At 42.6% G+C, this 21,993-nt stretch overlaps 1 protein-coding gene across 7 annotated transcripts in view; it reads right to left on the bottom strand.

Moving 5' to 3' along the window:
* The window catches only part of LOC109039960 (MAM and LDL-receptor class A domain-containing protein 1), a 228,999-nt gene that overhangs the window by 97,992 nt on the left and 109,014 nt on the right, over window positions 1-21,993 (bottom strand). For all 7 annotated transcript variants that reach the window (XM_072298987.1, XM_072298887.1, XM_072298933.1 and 4 more), the window contains 2 exons: window positions 17,429-17,513; window positions 6,039-6,212 (listed from right to left, as the gene is read on the bottom strand). In XM_072298987.1, coding sequence (XP_072155088.1) covers window positions 6,039-6,212; window positions 17,429-17,513 — 259 coding nt within the window. The remainder of the gene's footprint in view (window positions 1-6,038; window positions 6,213-17,428; window positions 17,514-21,993) is intronic.

Consider the following 21,993-nt stretch of genomic DNA (forward strand, 5'->3'; position numbering starts at 1 on the left):
TTAAAGCTGAGTTGGTCTCCAAGATTGCTAAAAACTTAACTTTGACTTGCCTGAAGAGTGATGATATTGTGTCACACCCACTAATGGCATGAATGAATAATATGTGTTTGGCTTTCACTTTATTTTGAAGGCTGTCTCTGTTGAAAGGTATTTAAAAAGTCTTACCCTTGCCAGATTTTGGAAGAAAAGCATTTTTGACGTTACATGACTGAGCTGTAAGGAGGACAAGAAGGTCAATATCTTTTCCTACAATAACAGCAATTTTGCCCTGTTTTGCCATTTCCAAGACCTTTGAAAGTATGATTGTGTCAGCGACATCTTCTGCTTGAAACACAAACACGGTTTCGGCCCTGAAACGTTTCATGAGCATTTGGATCAAACGGGATTTGTTTTAGCCGTTTTCAGAGAATTTTCTTGTGGTGTTACTGGGACCATACTTTCATGGAATCTTTATTTCCTTTGAAAAAGCTTGTCCGCCTCGCAATCTGTCAAGAGTTTTCGTGCTGCGTCTTGTAATATCCTTGGGATAGCCGCCGAAAACGACGACAGAAGTAGCGGAACATACTTCGGTTCTACAAGGGACACATACTCGTTGCATCTTGATGAAAATGCCTCATTTTGCCTCCAAATCACTCGATGGTGCAAAAAACGGACATACATGACATAAGTAGGATTCTTGTCATCAATTTTATCTACACACGGTGTAAATGTAAAAACACATCATAAAATGTGGACATAGCCCCTTTAATACGCATGCCGTCTGCTAAGGTCAACAAAAGGGGATAGGGTGAGAGTTCGACAAAAAATTTTGAAGTTCATCATCTGATTATTTATTAACAGTTATGCCCCCAGATAATAAGAGAGGGCTCTTTTAAACAACATCGTTTACAACTCAAATTGAACTTCTGACCCGGAGGACGAAGGCCGACCGGCCGCACCCGGGCCATGAAAATGGGGAAGGACCGGAGGACCCTGCAGCTGCGCTCATACGGACCCCCCCCCCCCCCCCCCCCCCCTGTAACGAAGAATTTCATTCTTCGTTTTAAGTTTTTCCAATTCTTTTGTAGACCAAAATAGCGACAAATGTGTCACGGCTTGGCGACACCGCGCTGCGACGCCCGGTGACGGTACATCAGCTGTTTGAGTAATGAGAAGAAATGGAATACTGTTTCTCTCCTTTTTCTCTCTCGAAGATGCTCATTCTACTGCGAAATCAGGATTTTCCGTAGATTTACCGAAAACGGAAAATTGTAAAAAATTTTAAACTACTATAAACGTCTGTAGGGAATTTTCCTACGTCCATTTCTGTAAATTTTATATTTTAATTAATTTTTCTTGTAACAAAAATTTTGCAACGAATGTCGAGATCGTCTTCCAATATCTTCAAATCAATCTGATAGCCCTCTAAGCTAAACATTGTACATCACCCTCTCCTTTCTGGAGGGTCACATCTTCTCTCATTTTTTCTGAATCTTTCTCGACTTGAGGTGCACGTTAGTGAGTGGCATCTCGTCGAGCCCTCTGTCCATTCACTTTCCTCTTTTTCTCTTCTTCTGTGCTGAGGTGCACGTTGGTGAGTGGCATTTCGGCTTCCCTTTTCTTTCATTATTTCGGCTAAATTATTATTATCATAATTTTGAGTGTAGGTTGAGTAGGATCCTCACAAATTTAGCCAACGACAGGACATTCTTTTTGTACTAAATAAACCAAGAAATTTGAGACATAAGATTTTGATTTTTCTTCCCCTCTTTCAAACTCATCATTTTTAAAATTGGCGCCCGAATCCAGGATCCCGGCGAGCTCATTCCGGCACCTCCAGTAACGTTGGCTTATCTTATACCAGAAGGACGTATGTGTCTCTGATGTCTTGGACCTGCTTCGCAGTGAGGGGGGATTTGCCTCGTTACACCCCCCACCTTACCCACTGCCGTTCTTGAGAGTCAAGAACTCAAAATTGCACTCATTTTATCATTCATATCTAAACTCATCTACGATTTAATGATTAATTGCCTTAGAGTACAATAGAGTCGCAAAGTACTGGAGCGCCGATGAAGCCAATCCATGAACAGGCGTTTCCGAACCGCGTGTGCTCCGAAAAGTGTGAACCAAGTGTGAACCCGACGGCATTTTGTAACACGGCGGCTTATGGAGGGATCAAGAACTGCTTGCGTTTTTGCGACATTTTATAATTCAATCAGCATTAATTTTTGCAAGTTTTGCTATTAAAAGGTAGTCAAAGCCATAATGAATCTATTGATGTTTATTACTCCTGGATAATATTCATATTGGGATTTAATTTCTGACTTATACAAAGTGTGAACCAACCGGCATTTCTTATCACGGCGGCTTACGGGAAAAGCAACGACTGCCTGTGTTTTTTCCACATATTTTAATTCAATCGATATTAATTTGTGCAAATTTTGCTATAATTAGATAGTCAAAGCCATAATGAATCCATTGATGTATATTACTCCTGGAGAATATTCATATAGGGATTTAATTTCTGACTTATACCAAGTGTGAACCAACCGGCACTTTTTAACACGGTGGCTTATGGAGAAATCAACGACTGCTTGTGTTTTTTTCGCCATTTTTAAATTCCATCTATATAAATTTGTGCAAATTTTGCTTTAAATAGATATTCAAAGCCATAACGAATCCATTAATTTATGTTACTCCCGGATAATATTCATCTATGGACTCAATTTTAGACTTAATACCGGCCTACTTAGCTGGTTCAATGTGTATGGACCTCACTGTAACGGAGCCGAGTCGGGGAGTGGGGAGCGCTGAGCGCCAGTCTCTGCACGTGCGTCATCGCTAGTCGCCGCAAACATCTCATGACTGCACAAAACAGCCTCCAAAAGTGGCTTCAACGGCGATCCAGTACATTGCGACTCTAATGTACTCTATGTTACGAGGGGCGTTCGTAAAGTAAGTATATATCTTTATTTTCTCCGGAACTAATGAAGATAAATTAAAACGGTAAAAAGTGTTTTAACCGTCATACTCTCAGCTTTTCAAAAAGCCTTCGTTTTTTAAATTTGGTCCACCCGTTCGCGAGTGACGTCATTTTTCCCGCGCCCATCTCTCGTCACCGCGTGTCCAAAATATTCGAGCGCGGCGGAGCTCCTCAGACGAGTACATGTTTTGGCTCCGGGATTTTGGGTCGCTCAAGGAATATTGCTGATCGATTTCTTAGGAAGAGGAAAAAACGATCGATGCCGCAAAATATTGTGAAGTTTTGAAAAAACTTAATTCAGCGATCAAGCGAAAACGGCCCGATCTTTTGTCTCGTCAAGTTTTGTTCCTTCAAGACAACGCTAGGCCTCATGTGGCTCATGTGACTAGAGACTTGTTCGCCTCATTCAAATGGGACCTTTTTCCTCATCCATCGTACTCACCGAACCTTGCTCCATGCGATTTTCATCTTTTTCCTGCGTTAAAGAAGAGCTTGGGTAGCCGAAAGTTCTCCACCGACGCAGAGTTGCAAGAAGCTGTAAAAAAATGGTTCCAACGACAGGATATGCGCAATTTTTTGAAGATTGAATCCACAAACTGCTAACATATAATCAGAAATGTGTTCAACTGGGTGGAGATCATGTCGAAAAGCAAGGTAAGACAATTCAAAGCCTGAAAGTTTCACATATTTATCCAATTAATGGTGTTACAACCTTTTTTAAAGTGAAAACGTGCGTACTCACTCGTCTGAGGAACTCCGCCGCGTTCGAATATTTTGGACACGCGGTGACGAGAGATGGGCGCGGGAAAAATGACGTCACTCGCGAACGGGTGGACCAAATTTAAAAAACGAAGGCTTTTTGAAAAGCTGAGAGTATGACGGTTAAAACACTTTTTACCGTTTTAATTTATCTTCATTAGTTCCGGAGAAAATAAAGATATATACTTACTTTACGAACGCCCCTCGTAATTGCCTTGAAAGCTCTCTTTTTTCAGGGAGAGTTACGAAATTGCCTAACCTCAATACATACCTGAAACTTTGCAACGCTGTAACGGCATTTGATATCATCCCATCTTAACTGTTTTGGGCTTGTATTAATGGAAATTTTATGTAAGTACTTTAATTTTGAAAATAACTACTTTTGCCGTAAATTCCATACGAGTTATTTCGATTGTTTGACCGAAAACGCAAATTTCGGCCATTTTTTCAAGATGGCGGCTCTGGCTCGCCTCAGACCTTTTCACAAATGTGAAATTCGGAGTCAGCGATCAAAAATACATGGGAATGGAATACCTATAAGAAAGTTTCCTTAGAAATTGTCTCTACTTTACCCCCGATATTGACTGGACCACAGCTATTTTCGGCTAAAACGTTAGAAAAGTTCGATATTGAACTTGGGTCCAAAGGCGACGGTTGATCATATTCTAGTACCTATGTTACGTGCCTAGGTTTTCCTCAGATCATATTCGAGGCTCATGACCCATCACCTTTGGGCCCAGGTCGAAATCTGAGGTACAATCGCGAAAACCCCGATTTTTCAGCTATTATGGTCTCCGGAGCCATGTTTAGTTACCTGCTTTGCAGCCAAAAAAGTGAGTATCAACATAACGCAAGTATGTCTTTTACATATGCATTGTCAACTACGAAATATTAAAAAATTCCGACTCCTTGGAGGGGCCGATCTCGGCCCAAATCGCAACCCTTACTTTATCATTTAATCCTCCCGTGTGCCAAACAATCGGATAAGATTTCAATAGGTGCATGAATATTGAACAGGGCATTTGACCAGAAAATCATTTTCGAAGTAAGCCCTGGACATACCTATACTGAAAATCAGCTCATTTAAAAAATTAAGGATATTACCTACCTTCCCGATGACGTCATCGGTAGATCTTTCCAGTAACGTCATTATTGGACGTTTCAAAAAATGACGGAGATGACCAGATATGAGCTGCAGAACCAAATGTCATTCGTACTATGGACCACTAGACGAGGTTCGAATTTAAGCCTTAGGATACTTGTTTCTTTACCAAAATTTCACGTAAGACACGATGCGCACAGCGAAAATTACCGAAATCAACTTCTTACGAAGATATTTAATGATTCTTGATGCGTGAATTCAAACCTCTCGCCTTTAAAACTCAATGCTCTACGTGACTCACATCGCGCGCTAAACGTTATCATGACAGTCTCTGCGATATAAAAATCTGGCAACCTCAATCTTGACGCTTTGGCTCAGCTGTAGCAAATTGCTTATAGTTTGAACAACTCATGGTGGAAAATGAACATTGCTCGATTGAGAAGCTTGCTGAAACCGTTGCAGTGCACGATTTGACTCGCGTAGAGCTTTGAGTTTCTTGTGAGCGGGCAGTTCAAATTCCTCGTAGCCTATGTGAAATAAAAACGTTAATATCTCCGTTAGGAGTTGGTTTCAGTAATTTTCGTTGTGCGCGTCGTGCTTCACGTGAAATTTTGGTGAAGAAACATGAACGAGGATGCTGAAATTCGTACCTTGTCTAGTGGTCCATTGTATTGCTTCATCGGCAACCCTTTGGATGACCTCATTTGGAGAGACCGTTGATGACGCCATCAACCTGCATCCTTAATGATGTCATTCTTGGGATTTTCGCAGAAGTCGTTCCTGAATTTATCACGGTGTGCGTTCGTTATAGACAACGGTCGCGTCCTTTTGTTGCTTAGGTATCCGGTGAGAACGTTGAGATTTTTGCGATCGTTCTTGAACTGGAGTTGACCCGTTGCTGATTGCCATGCCCGATGACTGTCGTGGCGGCTCAACAGCTCAGTAGGAATCCAAGCACCTTTGGGCGGATTGCGGAGCTGGATTGTTGAGTACACATAGTAACCTAAGACTAGGTGTTCTGCCGCCATGAAAGTCACGTGACAAGCAGTTGGACTGCAAGTAGGTAACTCAACGGAAAACTCTTCAATTTCTCCTCTGTTGTCTAAAACGAACGCATCTGATGTATCTATAAACCGATTCAATTGGTTGTGCATAAAAGTTTTCTTGGAACCGGTGAAAAATTGTGAAAGTAAACTGTAAAATGTTAATAGGTACCTTTTTCTGTTCCTAAAGTGTGATCATGGAGCGCTGGATTCCGCAGTGAGAGCCCAGATGTTCGTTCCCAATCGATATCATCCAATCTCTCTCGCAAAATGACATTGCCCCACTCACATTCATCCACTTCGAACGTACAGTCGCCAGACTGAGCTGCTGCTATTTGGGGAGCAGCTGAAAATCAAATCAGACTGATTAAAGGAAAAACTAAAAGCGGCAAAACTTTTCGATTAATAATACCCAGAGACACGATAGAGAACATGTTGCAAGATTTTTTTCTCATTAATTACACATCTTTCGAAAATCTCAATATTTTTTTAAAATTGAAATACGTAGCCAACTTACATTAATCCAGTAAAACACATAACAATTTACAAGCTTGAAATGGTAGTCTAGAACTACTCCACGATTTTAGAAACTAGAGAAGATGTTCCAAAAAGGGCGGTTGACCTCTCCCCCTTGCATTTAGCTAAAAATTCGCTCATAGATGTTGTGCTAGGCGTCTCGAAGCCTGGGCAAAATTTTAGCCCCCACCAGTGACATTGAATCACGTAGGTAGACCTTGCATCTGGCTCGGTACTGTACAGGCGAAGTGCGACAAGTTTCTCGGATCACCACGATGGGCCGGAAGGGAGGGGGAGAGAGCGTGCGTCCCGAGCACTCGGAGAGACTGCAGAGAAGTATAAGGAGAATCCAGTCGCGCGCTCTGTTTTTCGCTTATAACTCGTTTCAAGTCCATTTTTAGATAAAATTCCCAGGGATAAAAGTTAGAGAGCATGTAATTTTACAACCAAATTGCAAAGTTTCACTTCTTCGAAGCAATTAAAAACCGAGAAAAAAGCCTCATAGTCTGACTAAAATTCACCGGGGCCGCTACTGCGCATGCGCAGATGTGCGCAATTGGGACACACGAACTCATCGATGCGGGTCGGTGCAAACACTCATCGGTATGCGAATTTTTAAAAGTTATCTCACCTTACGTAACACAGGATGCACGGTCTACGTGATTCAATGTCTTTGGCCCCCACCAAAAACATTGAATCACGTAAACCGTGCGTCCTGTGTTACGGAAGGCGAGACAACTTTTAAAAATTCGCATGCCGATGAGTGGTGGCACCGACCCGCATCGATGAGTTCGTGTGTCCCAGTTGCGCACATCTGCGCATGCGCAGTGGCGGCTCCAGTGAATTTTCGTCGGATTGTAAGACTTTTTTCCTCGTTTAATAATTAGTTCGGAAAAATGAAAGAATGCTATTCAGGTGTAAAATTATGCGTTCTAAAACTATTTTTCTTAGGAATTTTGTCTGAAAATGGACTCTAAACGAGATATTCGTGAAAAACCGAGCGCGGGCATCAGTGGCGTGGCGTGAATTGCGATATATCGATTGTTATGCCATTTAAACCTATGGAAAAAGATCGATTATCAGGGCATTCGCAGCGAACACCTTAGTAATCGATTCTTTACTATAGCTTCAAATGGCGATATATCGATAATCGATCTTTCACGCCACGCCACTGGCGGGCATGAATTCTCCACTGCCTCTTTGCAGTCTCTTCGAGTGCTTATGGGGCACGCTCTCCCCTTCCCCGCCCGCCCATCATGGGGCTGCGAGAGACTTGCTTCGCTCCGCCTGTACTAAACCGAGCCGGACGCACGGTCTACGTGATTCAATGTCTTTTGCCCCCACGAATAATTAGGAGGGAGCAAGCTAGGGGGGGGGGGCAAAGTTGTCATTCAAAGAGCGTTATCTCCGAAATTATTTGAGAGTGAGTGTGCGGTTTGCGCTCACACAAAAACCGTCAAAAAATATTCCCTACAAGAAGTATGCTGTTTTGATGGTTGCATAATTAAGCGTGATCATAATTCGATTTTAACTGTTCGAATTTTTTCCGTTTATCGTATCTCCTCTCAAGTGATTCTCCGGATCTTCTTCCCTCCCGCAGCCCAAGTCTGTTTCCGATTTCCTCCCGCTAATGACCTTTAATAAAATGAAGCGGTAACGCCGCATTAATCTTGTCACCTCATCAGTGCGAGCAGATGTGCTTTGATACCATTGCGCTGATTATAATCACGGAGCTCTGACCTGCACTTTGGACCTGTTTATTGAAATCTGAAAATACGCCGTAAGCGTGTTTTATTACGCCATGTATTCGGCTTTTCGTTCCTTATGGGAAATATGTACTATGTAAATCGAATCGACTGAATACCGGTTAGGGCATCAGGCCTAAAATCGCGATATATCTCGAAATGTGACGTAGTAACATTAAAGCGGTCTATTACTAATGTCACGTAATCCTCGAACAAAATTACCCAGCACTTATGAACATCTACAACCAAATCTAGTGAATGTCAACAAATATGTCGAGACATTAAAAAAGAGAAAGCGAACTATGGTATAGATCGTTGTACCAATGCCAAGGTCCTTGGCGCCACAATCGTATCGTGCGCGTCTTTCAGATCGTACGTGATCGGAACGGTCAGATTAACGCTTACAATCTTGAAAATTTCCGTGCTCCAGTTTGGTGTGTATCTTTTCTCGAACATGGCTTTGAGTCTGGAGATCCGGACGTGATGACCGACTTTCAGTTTTCATCTGGCCAGACGTCTCTTCTCGCTTTTACTCAGCAGCGGCCCAACTCAAAGTAAATGAGAAGGTATATTTTAAGACAACTCCTAAAGATGTATGGCAACATACTAAAATTGTAAGTAAATGCAAAGAACCAAACTCATACATTGTGCAAACAGAATCAGCAGGTAATCAGTATAGACGGACTCGTCTATACATCAAAGAATACCAAAAAAATTAACATTAAATTTCAGCATCTCCCATTTTATATTTGGAATTATTTGATTGAAATAATAAACTTAACATTTTTGTAATTTAGTATATTAAAGTCATTAGGTATTATTATCAATGTAAGTGTTAAAGGATGTTAAATACTTTAAGTATTATGTGTTCTATTGATGAGTTGTTACATAAATCTTATCTAATTAAGTAGTTTTAACGCAAGCAATTTTTTTTTAAAACAAAGGAACATGTCGATATGGCAACTATGTGCGCGCAGCCGCCCAGGCTCCTGCGGAAGCGGCCCCCCTCAACACTACTGTCATGGCGTCCTATCACTAAAATCGGTCTTCTTTCCTTCGTTCCTTAGTTGTCTCAAGCCACATCCAAGGTATCAACATTCTTCTTTGACGCATCGGGCTCATTTACACCCCTTTTAGTTTTCCTGTATACATCCGGCAGCCATGAAGAGGGTTACCTCCATGAGGAGGTTCTCAAATTTTATTTCATGCATACATATGAAACAGACTTTGGGAACTTTCTATCAACCTGACCCGCACTTTCTTCATCAAACCATCATAATTTTGTGTAATGTTGAGTGTGATGAAAAACAATGACAATGACAAATGACTGATTGACTGTGCAAAGAAACATGGTTTATTCAGACAAATCGAACATGATCGGATCGCGACATATGAACCACGATGAACGATGCGCACACACTGCGAGGTTCCGTTCTTCGCCGCTAGGGGGCGACACGAGACGGGACAATACATCTCCCTTTTCTCTTGAAAATAAAACTAACTAAAACTAGATGCTAAACAAATATCTCTCACCCTTTGACCGAAAAAAAAAAAAAAAAATTTACATAATGATTAAAGTTTCTACTTGAGGTCAAAATCTTTGAGCGTGCATGGTTTCTTTATTTCCCGCTTAGGGCGAGGTGCATTAATATGAGAGGGCGGAGCAGCTGGCTCTGAGCGCGTAGCCGAGGATATCTTTAGAAAACTTGTGTTCCTTCTCTTAATGGAATTATTCGGCTCTTCTATTAAATAGGAGCGAGGCTCGCCTGAAGGTTTGATAATTTTTGCTGGACCCCATTTGGTACCATCATGAAGAGCTATGTTTTGATTGGGTTCAAAAAATTTTTCATTGTTGTGGGATACATTTTTGTCGTAGTTCCTTTTGTTACGAACATCAGTTTGTTTTTGGATTTGTTGGAAATTTTGAACAATTTTCGGTTCTAGGAGTCTATCCGAAATGGGGAGGGTGGTTTTTGTTAGACGCGGCTAAATAACAGTTGGGTTGGAGAAAATTTTGAATTCAGAACTGGTGTGTTCCGGTATTCCATTAACAAAGTGTAGATGTCTAACTCTAAATCTTGTGCTTTTTTTAGCATTTGTTTGCAAATACCTACTGCCTTTTCGGCTAGTCCATTACTTTTGGGGTACAGGGGTGAGCTGGTAACAAGTTTAAAATCATAGCTATAACTGAAGTCTCGAAACTCCATAGAATCATACGGCATATTGTCCGCTCTAAAGATAGTTGGAATGCCATGAGTGGCAAAAATTGGTTTTAGTACATGTATAACAGCTTGAGCTGTTTTTGAAGGAAGTTTTATTAGCTCGATCCATTTAGAGTAGTAGTCAATACCCACATAGCACAGAATCTTATGTCAATACTGATACATATTGTTGGATGTTGACATGATATCATCAACACTAATGCAGTATGATATTAAGATTGTCGGTTAAAAGGTATGCCGCGTCAGCATGAATATAACACTGATACCTTCAATATATCAAACAACAGTATTGAGTCAATGCTGACGAGGTAAAAAAAAATAACACGAAAAGAAATTAACACGAAAAAATGAAAAAAAAATATAGGAAGAAAAAGAAGCCTAAGAAAACACGGTGTTAATCAAAGTTATGATGAAAGTCGAGCCGCGCACTGATGCTATGCATGCTATAACAGCCTTAACAGGCGTGATTTTAACCCGGAACACCATCAGCTCCTTGTGGCTCAATGGCAGAATACTGGGCTAGGAATTCCGCGGTTCGGGTTCAAATCCACCTGAGGGCGTCCGGGTATTTTACGCTACTAAACGTCGCAGGACATCAAGTAAGTGGTTTATAATATTCAATACTTGTATACTTGTGTAATTCATGTTTCAAATGTAATACATGTGTAGTACTATGAAAATGACGGTCATCGTCTGAACTTTCATATCTACTTGACAGAGTGCGCTGAGTGTACAGACGTGTCAGTGTTAAGGTAGTAACGCATACATATTGTCGGTGTCCTGCAGTGTTCTGATGACCTTGTCATAACCCTGATTTCCATATGAAATCAACCTTTTCGGCCAATACTGTAACAATATTTTGACAGCTCCAAATCAGTAACTAATAAATACTGGCATAGTCTTGATATAATATTAAATCAGGATACATCAGCATTTTATAAATACTGACACTACTGACGTGTCAGTACTATTGTAGTATTATATCAATATTCTGTGCTATGTGGGTAAGGACCAATTAATTGGATGCTGAGAACTCTAAAATATCTGAGGCGACCTTATGGAAAGGCAGTGTTTGCGGAGGTTCCTGAAGTAAAGGCTGCTTCGGTTCTTTGCGCGAAAATTTTTCACAAACCTCACATTTTTTAACAAAGTTTTCGATTTGGACAGACATGCCCGGCCAAAAAAATAAGGTGTTTGCTCTGGCTCTTGTCTTAACAATACCAAAATGGCCTGAACTGTGAACATCATTAAGAATCACTTCTCGCAATGCAAGTGGGACAACAATGCGATTCTCTAGACAAACTAAATTATTCTCTACGCAAATACCGCTTTTTAGGTCACAATATATTTTCACCTCATGATCTATATTAGCCAACGATTTTGGCCAGCCTTTTAAACAGTACATTTTAATTTTGGACAATATTGGATCCTTGTCAGTTTCCAGAACAAATATGTTTAATTTTTCATCTGACATGTTAATCGAGTGAATGACTAAATCCAATTCGGAATCAACCGGGTAATTTTCAGCATTAGAACAAGCCCGACTGATTGCATCAGCAATTAACAATTTGGACCCTGGCACATAAACAAGTCTGAAATTGTACAAACTAAGTTTTAACTTAATACTTCTCAAACGAGAAGACGTGATTTTATCAATGGGCTTTTTCATAATTGGTACAAGTGGTTTGTGATCAGTTTGGATAGTTACATCATTTTTACCATATATATAATAATGGAAACGCTTGCAGCTGAACAGAATTGCTAAAAATTCCTTGTCAATTTGACCATAATTTAATTCAGCATTGGTTAAAGATTTAGAGGCATAACAAACAGGCTTGTTATTTTGCATTAGGACTGATCCAATACCAGATTTGCTACTATCCGTTTGTATTGTTACACAATTATTTGGGTCATAGGTTTCTAAAACCGGATGGCTAGTAAGAATTTTGAGCAATTTCTGGACACACTCACCATGAATTTTATCTTCCCATATGAAGTGGACATTTTTCTTGATTAATTGTCTGAGAGGATTTGTAAGCTCAGCAAAATTTGGGATATAGTCCCTTAAATAATTAGCGAAACCTAGTAGACGTCTAACATCTTTCTGACATTTAGGGATGTCATACTCTAAAAGAGCTTGCACCTTTTCTGGGTCAGGTTGAATCGTACCGTCAATCAACATCTGCCCGACATATTTAACCTGTTGTTGTTTATAAATAAATTTTCTCACATTGAACTTGGCATTTCGTTCCGCTGCTCTTTGAAAAACTAGATCTACTACTTTGTCATGTTCTTCGTCTGTAGCAGTATGTATTAAAATATCATCAATGAACACTTCAACTCCGGGAATATCACCAAAGGCTTTACTATTATATCTTTGTGATATTTCGGCAGATACATTTAAACCAAAGGGTAAACGCTTAAAATAATAACAACCATACATTGTTGCAAAATGTGTGTACTTGTAACTGTCAGGGGTTAGAGCGATGTGCCAGAATGAATCTTTTAAATCTAACACCGAGAAAAATTTAGAGCCTTTAACTCTTGCAAAAATCTGTTCTGGTGTAGGGATTTCAAAGTAATCTCTAAGCAAAGCTTCATTGAGCTTCTGAGGGTCTAGACATAAGCGTAAGGATTTGTCAGTTTTTTCTACAATAACCAACTTGTTGACCCATTCGGACGGTTCGCGGGCGACACCAAGAATATCAATTTGAACTAACCTATCTAATTCCTCTTTCAGAGCTCCCTGCCGTTTCAGAGGTACACGATTTGGTGGCTGTGGGACAGGTGGGTTTGCATTTGATTTGATTTTCAGCGCATACAAATCTTTGTACTTTCCGACACCTTGGAAACACTTGATATATTTCTCAATAATCTGCTTTTTAGCAACATCGTTTATAGCATTAACACTTTCGGATATTCCCATTTTAGAGGTTAACGACATTTTGATAAAACCTAATCTTTCAAGGGTGTCTAAACCTATAATTGGGGTTAAATCATCTTTAACTATTATGAATTTCTCAGAGTAACAATTGTTGTTAAGATTTACCTTTAACACTGTGGATCCATTTATCTCAATGGGAGTATTATTGTACGCCTTTAAGTTACACATTTCCTTATTCAAACGGATTTCCGGATGCCCGAGTTTAGCTTCCTGGACACAGATTTTTTTGAATAAATACATTGGCAAAATATTAACACAAGCGCCAGTATCTAGCTTGAAATTAATTACAATATTATTCACTTTAAGACTGTGTAGCCAACCTGTATTACTCGAGGCGACTGACTCCGCACTGCACTGGATCGGGGCTCTTGCACTGATAGTCTCTATGAGGCTGACGTCACTGCAATAGTACTCCTCAAAGTCACTGTTCTGAGAACTCGATGCACTGCTTGGCTCTACTCGAACTTCCGCAACTTGTTTACTTCTGCAAACTTCTGCCAGATGATTGAGCTTTTTACAGCGGGTACACGTCTTGCCTTGGGCTGGACACAGCGACTTATCCCGCACATGTTGCTTGCCACACCATTTACAATCGATCTTCTTGAGTTCACCTGTAGCGTGAGACTGTTGATCCGGGGTTTGCGTCTTGGGTTGATACTTTGTACCAGGCTTTGGAGACTTAGGGTACGACTTGCGATACACAGGTTTTTGAGCTTCTACCGCAGCAACTTCTTGCGGTTTGGCGAGGGCTTCAGAGGTTTGGCGTCTCGTGATTTCCGCAATCCTTAAACGCTCTACAGTATCTTCTAGAGAAACATCACCAGCTTTGATCAGTTTTGCTTGAATGACGGTGTCGCACTATGGTCCACAGACTGGATTTAACGGAACTTTATTCGAAAATGCACTGCACCGCCATAAAAGGTGTTGGATCTTATGATTTTTGGGTCGCTGATTTCATTTTACATCTTAGTTAAACAAAATATTAACATCCTGACCGAGAAACTTAACTTCAAATGTAATTTCTGGCGCTTCTAAGATTGAAGATTTTTTCCACCCTATTTTGACATGTATAAAAATAATAACAAAAATGTCTGTCGGTCGAGATTAGGTTATTCTTATGTATTTTTAGGCGGTAAATCTGAATATGACCTCCGTTTTTGTCCATTACCCTTCAATTTTTCGGAAAAACCGATTTTACCCGGAAAAGCTTGTTCTCCAAGGAAAATTGAATTTTCCGGGATAATGAGGGGTGATAGGAAAAATCTAAGGCCATATTCGGGTTTAGCAAGTCAGAATGCATAAGAATCGATGTATCGTATATCGAAATCATTTTTAAAATGTATTTTTAACACACTTAGAGTCCGGAAAAGGTTTTACCCAAAAGGCTCGGGAAAATCGGCATTATCGGAGAACTGGAGGGTGATAAAAAAAACCTCGGTCATATTCGGATTTAGCAGCTTAATATACATAACAGAATCTCTTTACCGCGGGTCCAGTATAATTTATCAACATGAATTGCAATTATGCAAAAATACGTCAAATTTGCTCATTTTCCCGGGAAAAAGTCGCTTTTTCGGAAAAGTGAGAGGTTATAAAAAAAAACCAAGGTCATTTTCGGACTCAGTAGATCAAAATATATCGGAATACTTTCATTTCGTACCGATAAAAAATTTAACAGTCGCAAAAACGCCAAAAATGCATGGAATATTCCACATTTTGATGCACGGAGGTGCACTCCGAAAAAAATTCATTTCGACCATTAGGCGACAAAAGGCGACATTTAAATTGGCCTCATTTTAAACTTAAGGATACGTAGAACAAGATTTTTCAATCCGCAAAGCATTAACTAGAATTAAAAAAAAGTTGGAGCTTCCTAAAAATTACGAATTTCACTGATTTCTATCATTTTTTGGCGTATGTTTGCAGCATTAAAAAGCATACAAATTTCAGTTCAAAATTAATGAAACTGGGTGAAAAGGAAGTCACTTGCCACCAGGTGGAACCATGTTGCCCAAAAATTTACATAGATGATGCGTAACTCGGTAAAATAAACACCTTGTAACGCACCACCGAATGCGGCCCACAATCAGCTAATGAAGACCTGTCGCGCGCTCTGTTGTTAGGGTCCGTCACAATCTTATAAATCATTATTAGTCGATGAAAACTTAGGTGACGATCCATGGGAGTATGTATGATAAAACTGTAGTGCCAAACTTTAATTTTTCCCACCTTCAAAATTTGACTAAAGTTCCGTTAAATAGGGTCTGTGGACCATAGTGTGTCGTTTGAGCCAAATACTAGACGGTCTCTCAGACTACTTTTGATGTTTTCAAACTCGCTATCTTTAGCCAGTTTTTTGAGGTCATTATAAAAACTGTCGAAGGATTCCCCTACCTTTTGGTTTCGTGAGTAGAAAAGGGAACGTGCGTGGAGGATGTTCTTCTTGGGATTACAATATTTCTCGAACTTATCATACAATGTTTCGAGCGTTTCCTCACCCTCACTTTCATCTTCAGTGCCTGTGCTTCCCAGCGTGTAGTACACTTCACGAGAATCGGCACCAATTATGTGAAGAAGCAAAGCTACTTTTTCACCACTTTTACGTTTCCGTTGGCCAGAGGCCGTCAGATAGAGCTCAAATTCCTGTCTAAACGTTTTCCAGTTTTGGGATAGGTTACCAGTCAGCACGAGCGGCTTTGGCGGTTTTAGGCTCGACGCCATCACGTGGATTGACACTCACGCTTTTCGGCTTCATGGACGATCACTTTAAACTCGCGACCGCGAACGACTGCGCCATGTAATGTTGAGTGTGATGAAAAACAATGACAATGACAAATGACTGATTGACTGTGCAAAGAAACATGGTTTATTCAGACAAATCGAACATGATCGGATCGCGACATATGAACCACGATGAACGATGCGCACACACTGCGAGGTTCCGTTCTTCGCCGCTAGGGGGCGACACGAGACGGGACAATACATTTTGTGAATCGACACTAATTTTCCTGAAACACTCATGCGACGTGTTTTGGACCACGCGAAGTTCTATACATATACGTCCCGGCAACGTCGACAGCGAAACGTTATTGCACCATACATTGGACGACGTGAATTTCAACGTAGAAGTCGGAACGTTTTTGGAACGTTACATGGTAAACCTAGATATCTACGTCCTTGAAACGTCCGATGTTACCTGGGAACTACCAAAACAGCATAATTCTTGTAGGGAATATTTATTGACGTTTTTTAAGCGCAAACTGCGACACTTAGACTCAAACCGTTCTACCGATATACCGATTTTTAAAACATTGTGAAAATGGCAATTCCCCCCCTCCCCCCCAGGATAATTCCTCCCCGGAATTAGCCGCGAGGGTTGTTTCGCCCTGAAATAGACTGCACCTAGCACAGCATCTGAGCGAAGTTTGGGTCAAATAAAGAGGGGTGGAGCCAAATCGGCGCTTTTGGAACAACCCAAAGACATAAAGACGGAGCGCTCGTATCTAAAAGCACGGGAAAAAAGTGAAGCTAGGTTCGGCGCTGCGCGCTTGTGTGAGTGTGTAAATGAGCGCGGGAATCCATGGCGGCAAACGGAAATTTGATTTGAACTTGTCCTCTTGATTTTTGCACATTTCTTCTTTGAAACGTATTTTAAATTCCTAAAGCGCATATACTAAGAAAGTTCGGTCTGCGTCCTAATATAATACACCTACTTTTGCTCGGTAACAGGCAGTAATCTCACATAAAGTTAGTTTTTCTTCTGCTCATGGTGGTTCTGCAGGTTCAAACAGGCCGTTACAGTTCTAGATCAACGTTACTCCCAAATGAAATTAATCGGTCGACGACGGACTGAAACTAACCTAAAGTTAAAAAAATATAAGTGTGTACCTGAATTTGGGCAAAAATCAACCTAAAATACTTTGTTTCCGCAATTTTATTTATTAGTTCCCGCCCTACATTTGAATTCAAACTTGTCCCGATTTCGCCGCCAATCCTCTAGCCAATAGTAGAGGTGATTGAAAAGAAGCTCTAGAAGCTTCATTTTTTGCTTTTAGTGCTCCGTCTTTATGTCTTTGGAACAACCTCATTCGTTTGCCAGGTTATTTTACTTAAGGAGTACGTGAATTTTTCTTACTTGGGCAAGCACCAGGCGTCAGGGAGATATCGTCAACAGCGATATCACCTAGATTGTTTTTACCAACTTTCCCAACGAGAACTATCTGAAAAAAATAAGTAAAGTATGATACAAAATCATTCAACAATGACTTAAGATGTGAACATCAAAAGCGTAAGGCGTTAGGAGGGAGCTTCTGGTGTGTTGGTCGGACGCGCCACGTCCCTGAGATGCAGTTATTTATCACGACGAATTCATATACAGGATGCAAAGATGCAGAAACAAATGGAAATGATTTAAATATAAATAAAAATGAGTCATTAATTCGCTTTTATTGCAAGACCGAGACGCATAACAGCGAATCCCTGCTAAAAATTTCTCATCCTATTATAAGTAGCAGTGATTGCGATAAATAGCGATTTTATCGGTTGGTTTTCGCGATTATAAAGGTGGCAATATATCGAGATATTATCGCATTGAAAATTGCGATATATGGCGATTAAGTCGCGACACATCGCAAGTTTTGGTTCGAAAAAATCGTAAACAATATTCGTCGATCAAATAGAGATTAAATTGCCATTTATCGCGATTTTATCTCGAAAATATCGCGATAAATTGTAGGGCGATAAAAGCGCGATTTTATTGCGATGAGATCGTGGATAATCGCTTAGAAGTTGATAATTCTGGTGATTGATAAAATTGCAGTATGTATATAGCGATTTTTTCGTTGAGAAATGACATTTGGGATGGGAATGACATGTGATCACATGCGCTCTCACGGGAATGGCATGTGGTCACATGCGCTCCCAGGGGAATGGCATGTGATCACATGTGCTCTCAGGGCAATGACACGACATCACATGTGCTCCCCTGGGGAATGGACAGGGGAGCCGGTGAGCTCCCCTAGGAGCTAATATGTGACCCGTGTGCTCCCCTGAGAGCCGACATGTGACCCGTGTGCTCACATGAGAGTGTATATGTGACTATTGAGACTCGTATGTGTTCTCGTGGGACCTCTCTCTCACGTTGTCTCGTGGATCATTATAGAGCTTCAAGAAAAATGTTACGGGCCCATATGTGACTGCAGTCCACCACAGTGGAGCATCACAGTATACTATATTCATGGGATTTGCACACAGGACCTTGCGACGTCCTACAAAGACGTCACAGAACTTGGGAACGGATACAGTGCGACAAAACACTGCGTCTTTATCTACTTTAGATGCTTCACATTAAGTTATGCCCTTTTAACATGTTTTTTTTTTTTTTTTTTTTTGCATCGTCAAGTAATTAAGTTGGGAAAGTCCGGTGTTGTAATGTTGAATTGTGGTCTCAGAGATTTAGGTTGGTAAACATAGTAATGCGCCACACTTGGAATAATATTGCGCATGCGCGATATAAAAGACCTTTTACAGGTTAGGTACCAGCTGCCGCCGAGAATGACGTACTTCCAAGTTTCGTCATTTCCGTAGTATTTGTGAGTTGGAATGAATTAATCTTTTGTTCGATTGCAAGTCTGTTAATTTATTTATTGAACTTAACGATCGGCAAATTGGGGTATATTTAAAATAATAGCAAAACAATGCTAGAAAAATAAGGAAGGTACACTTAAAATTGGAATTGGGATTGTTGAAAATGAGAAAACTCAAACTTTTCTTACCTATGTCGTTTTTTTGTGCAAACGAAGTTTTGGAGGGGTCTGCTGCACCCTCCTAAACGTCACCTGAGGAAATAAGTGATTTGAGGATGTTTGAGTTTTCAAAATTTTAGCGATTCTGATCTCAAATTCAGAATAGGTACCTATCCTTGTTCCATTTTTTCCCACTTAAACATAATGTTTAACCTACACGTAAAGATTTCGATCAGAGAATCAGTTTTCAAAGATTTGCATCATCTAAAGTCGTTCGTAATTTACTTATTCGTTCAAATACTTACCTACTTTTCACTTGAACTGTAGTGTCTTGCATCTAAAAAAAGGCAATATGTAGGTGCATTAGGGGTGAGCGAAATTCCCGACTTGAGCGCTAAACAATACCGCTGAACAAAATTGGGGAGGGGGGAAGGGGCGAATTGCATGTAGATTACCTACGAAACAAATTGTCCGCAGCCGTAATTCCAACGGGAAAATGGTGCTCAAGCCCCTCGAATATTTGCATCGTTAAACTGCCGGAAAAAAAATCAGATTTTCCCATTCGAGTCGCCGCAGGTGCCCTCAAACACTAGAGTTCATCATCAAACACATGTTTTCCTTAGTATTTTTCACGAAAAATCGAGTTTACTGATTTTCAAAACGGTACATTATCGTTTAATTTGATCGATAGCGATTCTTCATTCGATTTCTCAGAAAAATTAGGTAATTGTTATTAGCATTAATTGAATCAAATTCTAATAATTGGTGATATATAGGCAATGGTTCAATGCATACGTAAAATAGAGCTCACATACACTTTTATACACTCAACACCGACCCTCAAAGCAGAGTATATATACCGACCATTTTTCAGTTTGGGCACTAGAGAGTTGCCGGGATGCCAGGATATTCGGTGTCGCGCGTCGCGGCGACCGCGTTTCGGTATGGCCCGTCAGTCCAGGGTGGAGTGAAAAAACATTTTTTCGAAATCTGATAACGGGTGTGGTGAAAGGAAGTTTGCTTAAAGTACGTAGAAATGTCAACAACTAAGGTACGATTTATACGAGTTTTCAAACTGAATTCGCATCGAGTACGCGGCCGAGGTCTGGGCCGAGAGGCTCACCTGCAAACGGCCCGCCGAAACGATCAGACGGGCCAGCCGGCAAGGCCTTATCCTCGCGACCGCGGCGTGGAAAAGCGTGTTGCAAGACGCCTTGGAGGTCCTGGCGGGGATCCCACCGATGGACTTGCTCGTCAGAAACCGGGCCGAGCTAACTAAGTTTGCCCGGGGCGAGGTGGTCCAGGTCAGGCAGGAGGAATTCGACGCGGAGTACGAGTCGGCCGGCCAACTCAGGTTGGCTCTCCGAAAGAGGATCCTGCGGCAGTGGAACGCCCGCTGACAAAGCTCCTCGAAGGGACCTACCACGCGCTCCTTCTTCCCCAGCGTTCAGGTCCGCCTAAAGGCGAAAGGCACATGGGAACGAGATACCGTAGTGGTGCTGGCCGGACACGGGAACTTCGGCCAGCAGTTGTTGCGGATCGGCCAGGGCGACGGCGCAAGGGAAATGTGCCGGGACTGTCCGGGCCAGCGGGACTCCGCCGAGCACCGAATTTGAGCGTGCCCCCATTTCGAAATGGCGCGGACTGCGTTATCGGAGGCGGTCGGCGCGGACGTCTCGGTGTGCCCCCTCTCACGAGTGGGGCGCCTCCTCGGCCACAAGGTAGACCCGGCCCTTCTCGCCCCCTTCAACGAGCGCCGTGACGTCGTCGATGCCGATTAAAGGGGTAACCCCGATCGGGTCGACAATGCTCTGCCGATCAATAATAACTCTAAGTGCCGAAGCGTGCCAGGCAGAAGGGGCCGGCCGCCTCGGCCCGCACTAAGCCGCGTGGCCGATCCGCCACCCACGGCGGTTCACCGGCGAGTCGGAAGGCGTACATCCGACTCACCCACCAACTGTGGCGCCGTGAGTGGCCACTCAGCGCCTCGCGGGCAGAGGGATCCCATCGGTATACCGCCTGCGGGGGTCGGCTGATAATGACTTACCTCCGATGCGGGGGGCAGCCGTGCCTGGTTCACCAGGCTCCCTCATGGCCGCTGAGATTGCAAGACCGCCCGTTTTCCAGAGCAGTGGGCAAAAGGCACGGACGACGGACCCTCTGGTCGTCCTGGTCCGGTCCTAGCAGCGACCGTGGCTCGGTGCGCCGAGTCGCGACAGTCCATGATTCGCTCTGGGCCGAAGACCCGAACAGAGTTCGACGCCGAATGGGGTCCGTCTCTGCCCTGTGGTTTGGGCGTAAGGCGGATCGCAGCTCACGGCGCGCTGGCCGCGGGTCGAGCCAGGACCACTTGGTGGGCCGTGCCCAACCGGCGACTAGTCTCACCCGGCCGACGGCGTCAACCGACGGCCGGGCCGGGCTTCTCCCCAAGGAGTCTCCAACTCCGAGACGTGATCGCAATGACGTTATACGGATCTTAACTGGTTGCCGGACGTGGGCCTCTGATGCCCCGCTTTTCTTGACTACGAGCGCTCGGCGGCGGGCGGCCCTGTGACGCGGGTCGCTGACTTGCCGGGGCAACGACTCGGGGGGGGGAAAACCGCCAAGTCCCGAAGCGGGTCCACCAGACAGGCCCGCAGGAATGTGTCCCGAGTCGATCACAACGGAGCGAGCCTGTCGGGCGGGCGTAGGACGCCTCATGGCGGACCGCTGACAAGCCGAGGCTCACAGCCCGGAGCCTTACACCGCGCAATCTCTGTGATACGACGGCGGTCTCTGTGTGTGTAGAGACGGAGGTCTCTACGGCTCCGGGCTCGGACTCGTCGCCGAGGGGTTATCGGGGAAGCTCGCTGATCGTCGTTGACGCCGTCACTTCTCCGAAGCCGCCGCCGGGCAGGTCCCCGGTGAAACGCCGGGTAGAGCTGTCGGTGGGGGTTTAGCCCGTCGCGTAAGGCCT

The sequence above is a fragment of the Bemisia tabaci genome, chromosome 1, assembly GCF_918797505.1.
Source record: "Bemisia tabaci chromosome 1, PGI_BMITA_v3".
NCBI classification, from domain to species: domain Eukaryota; kingdom Metazoa; phylum Arthropoda; class Insecta; order Hemiptera; family Aleyrodidae; genus Bemisia; species Bemisia tabaci.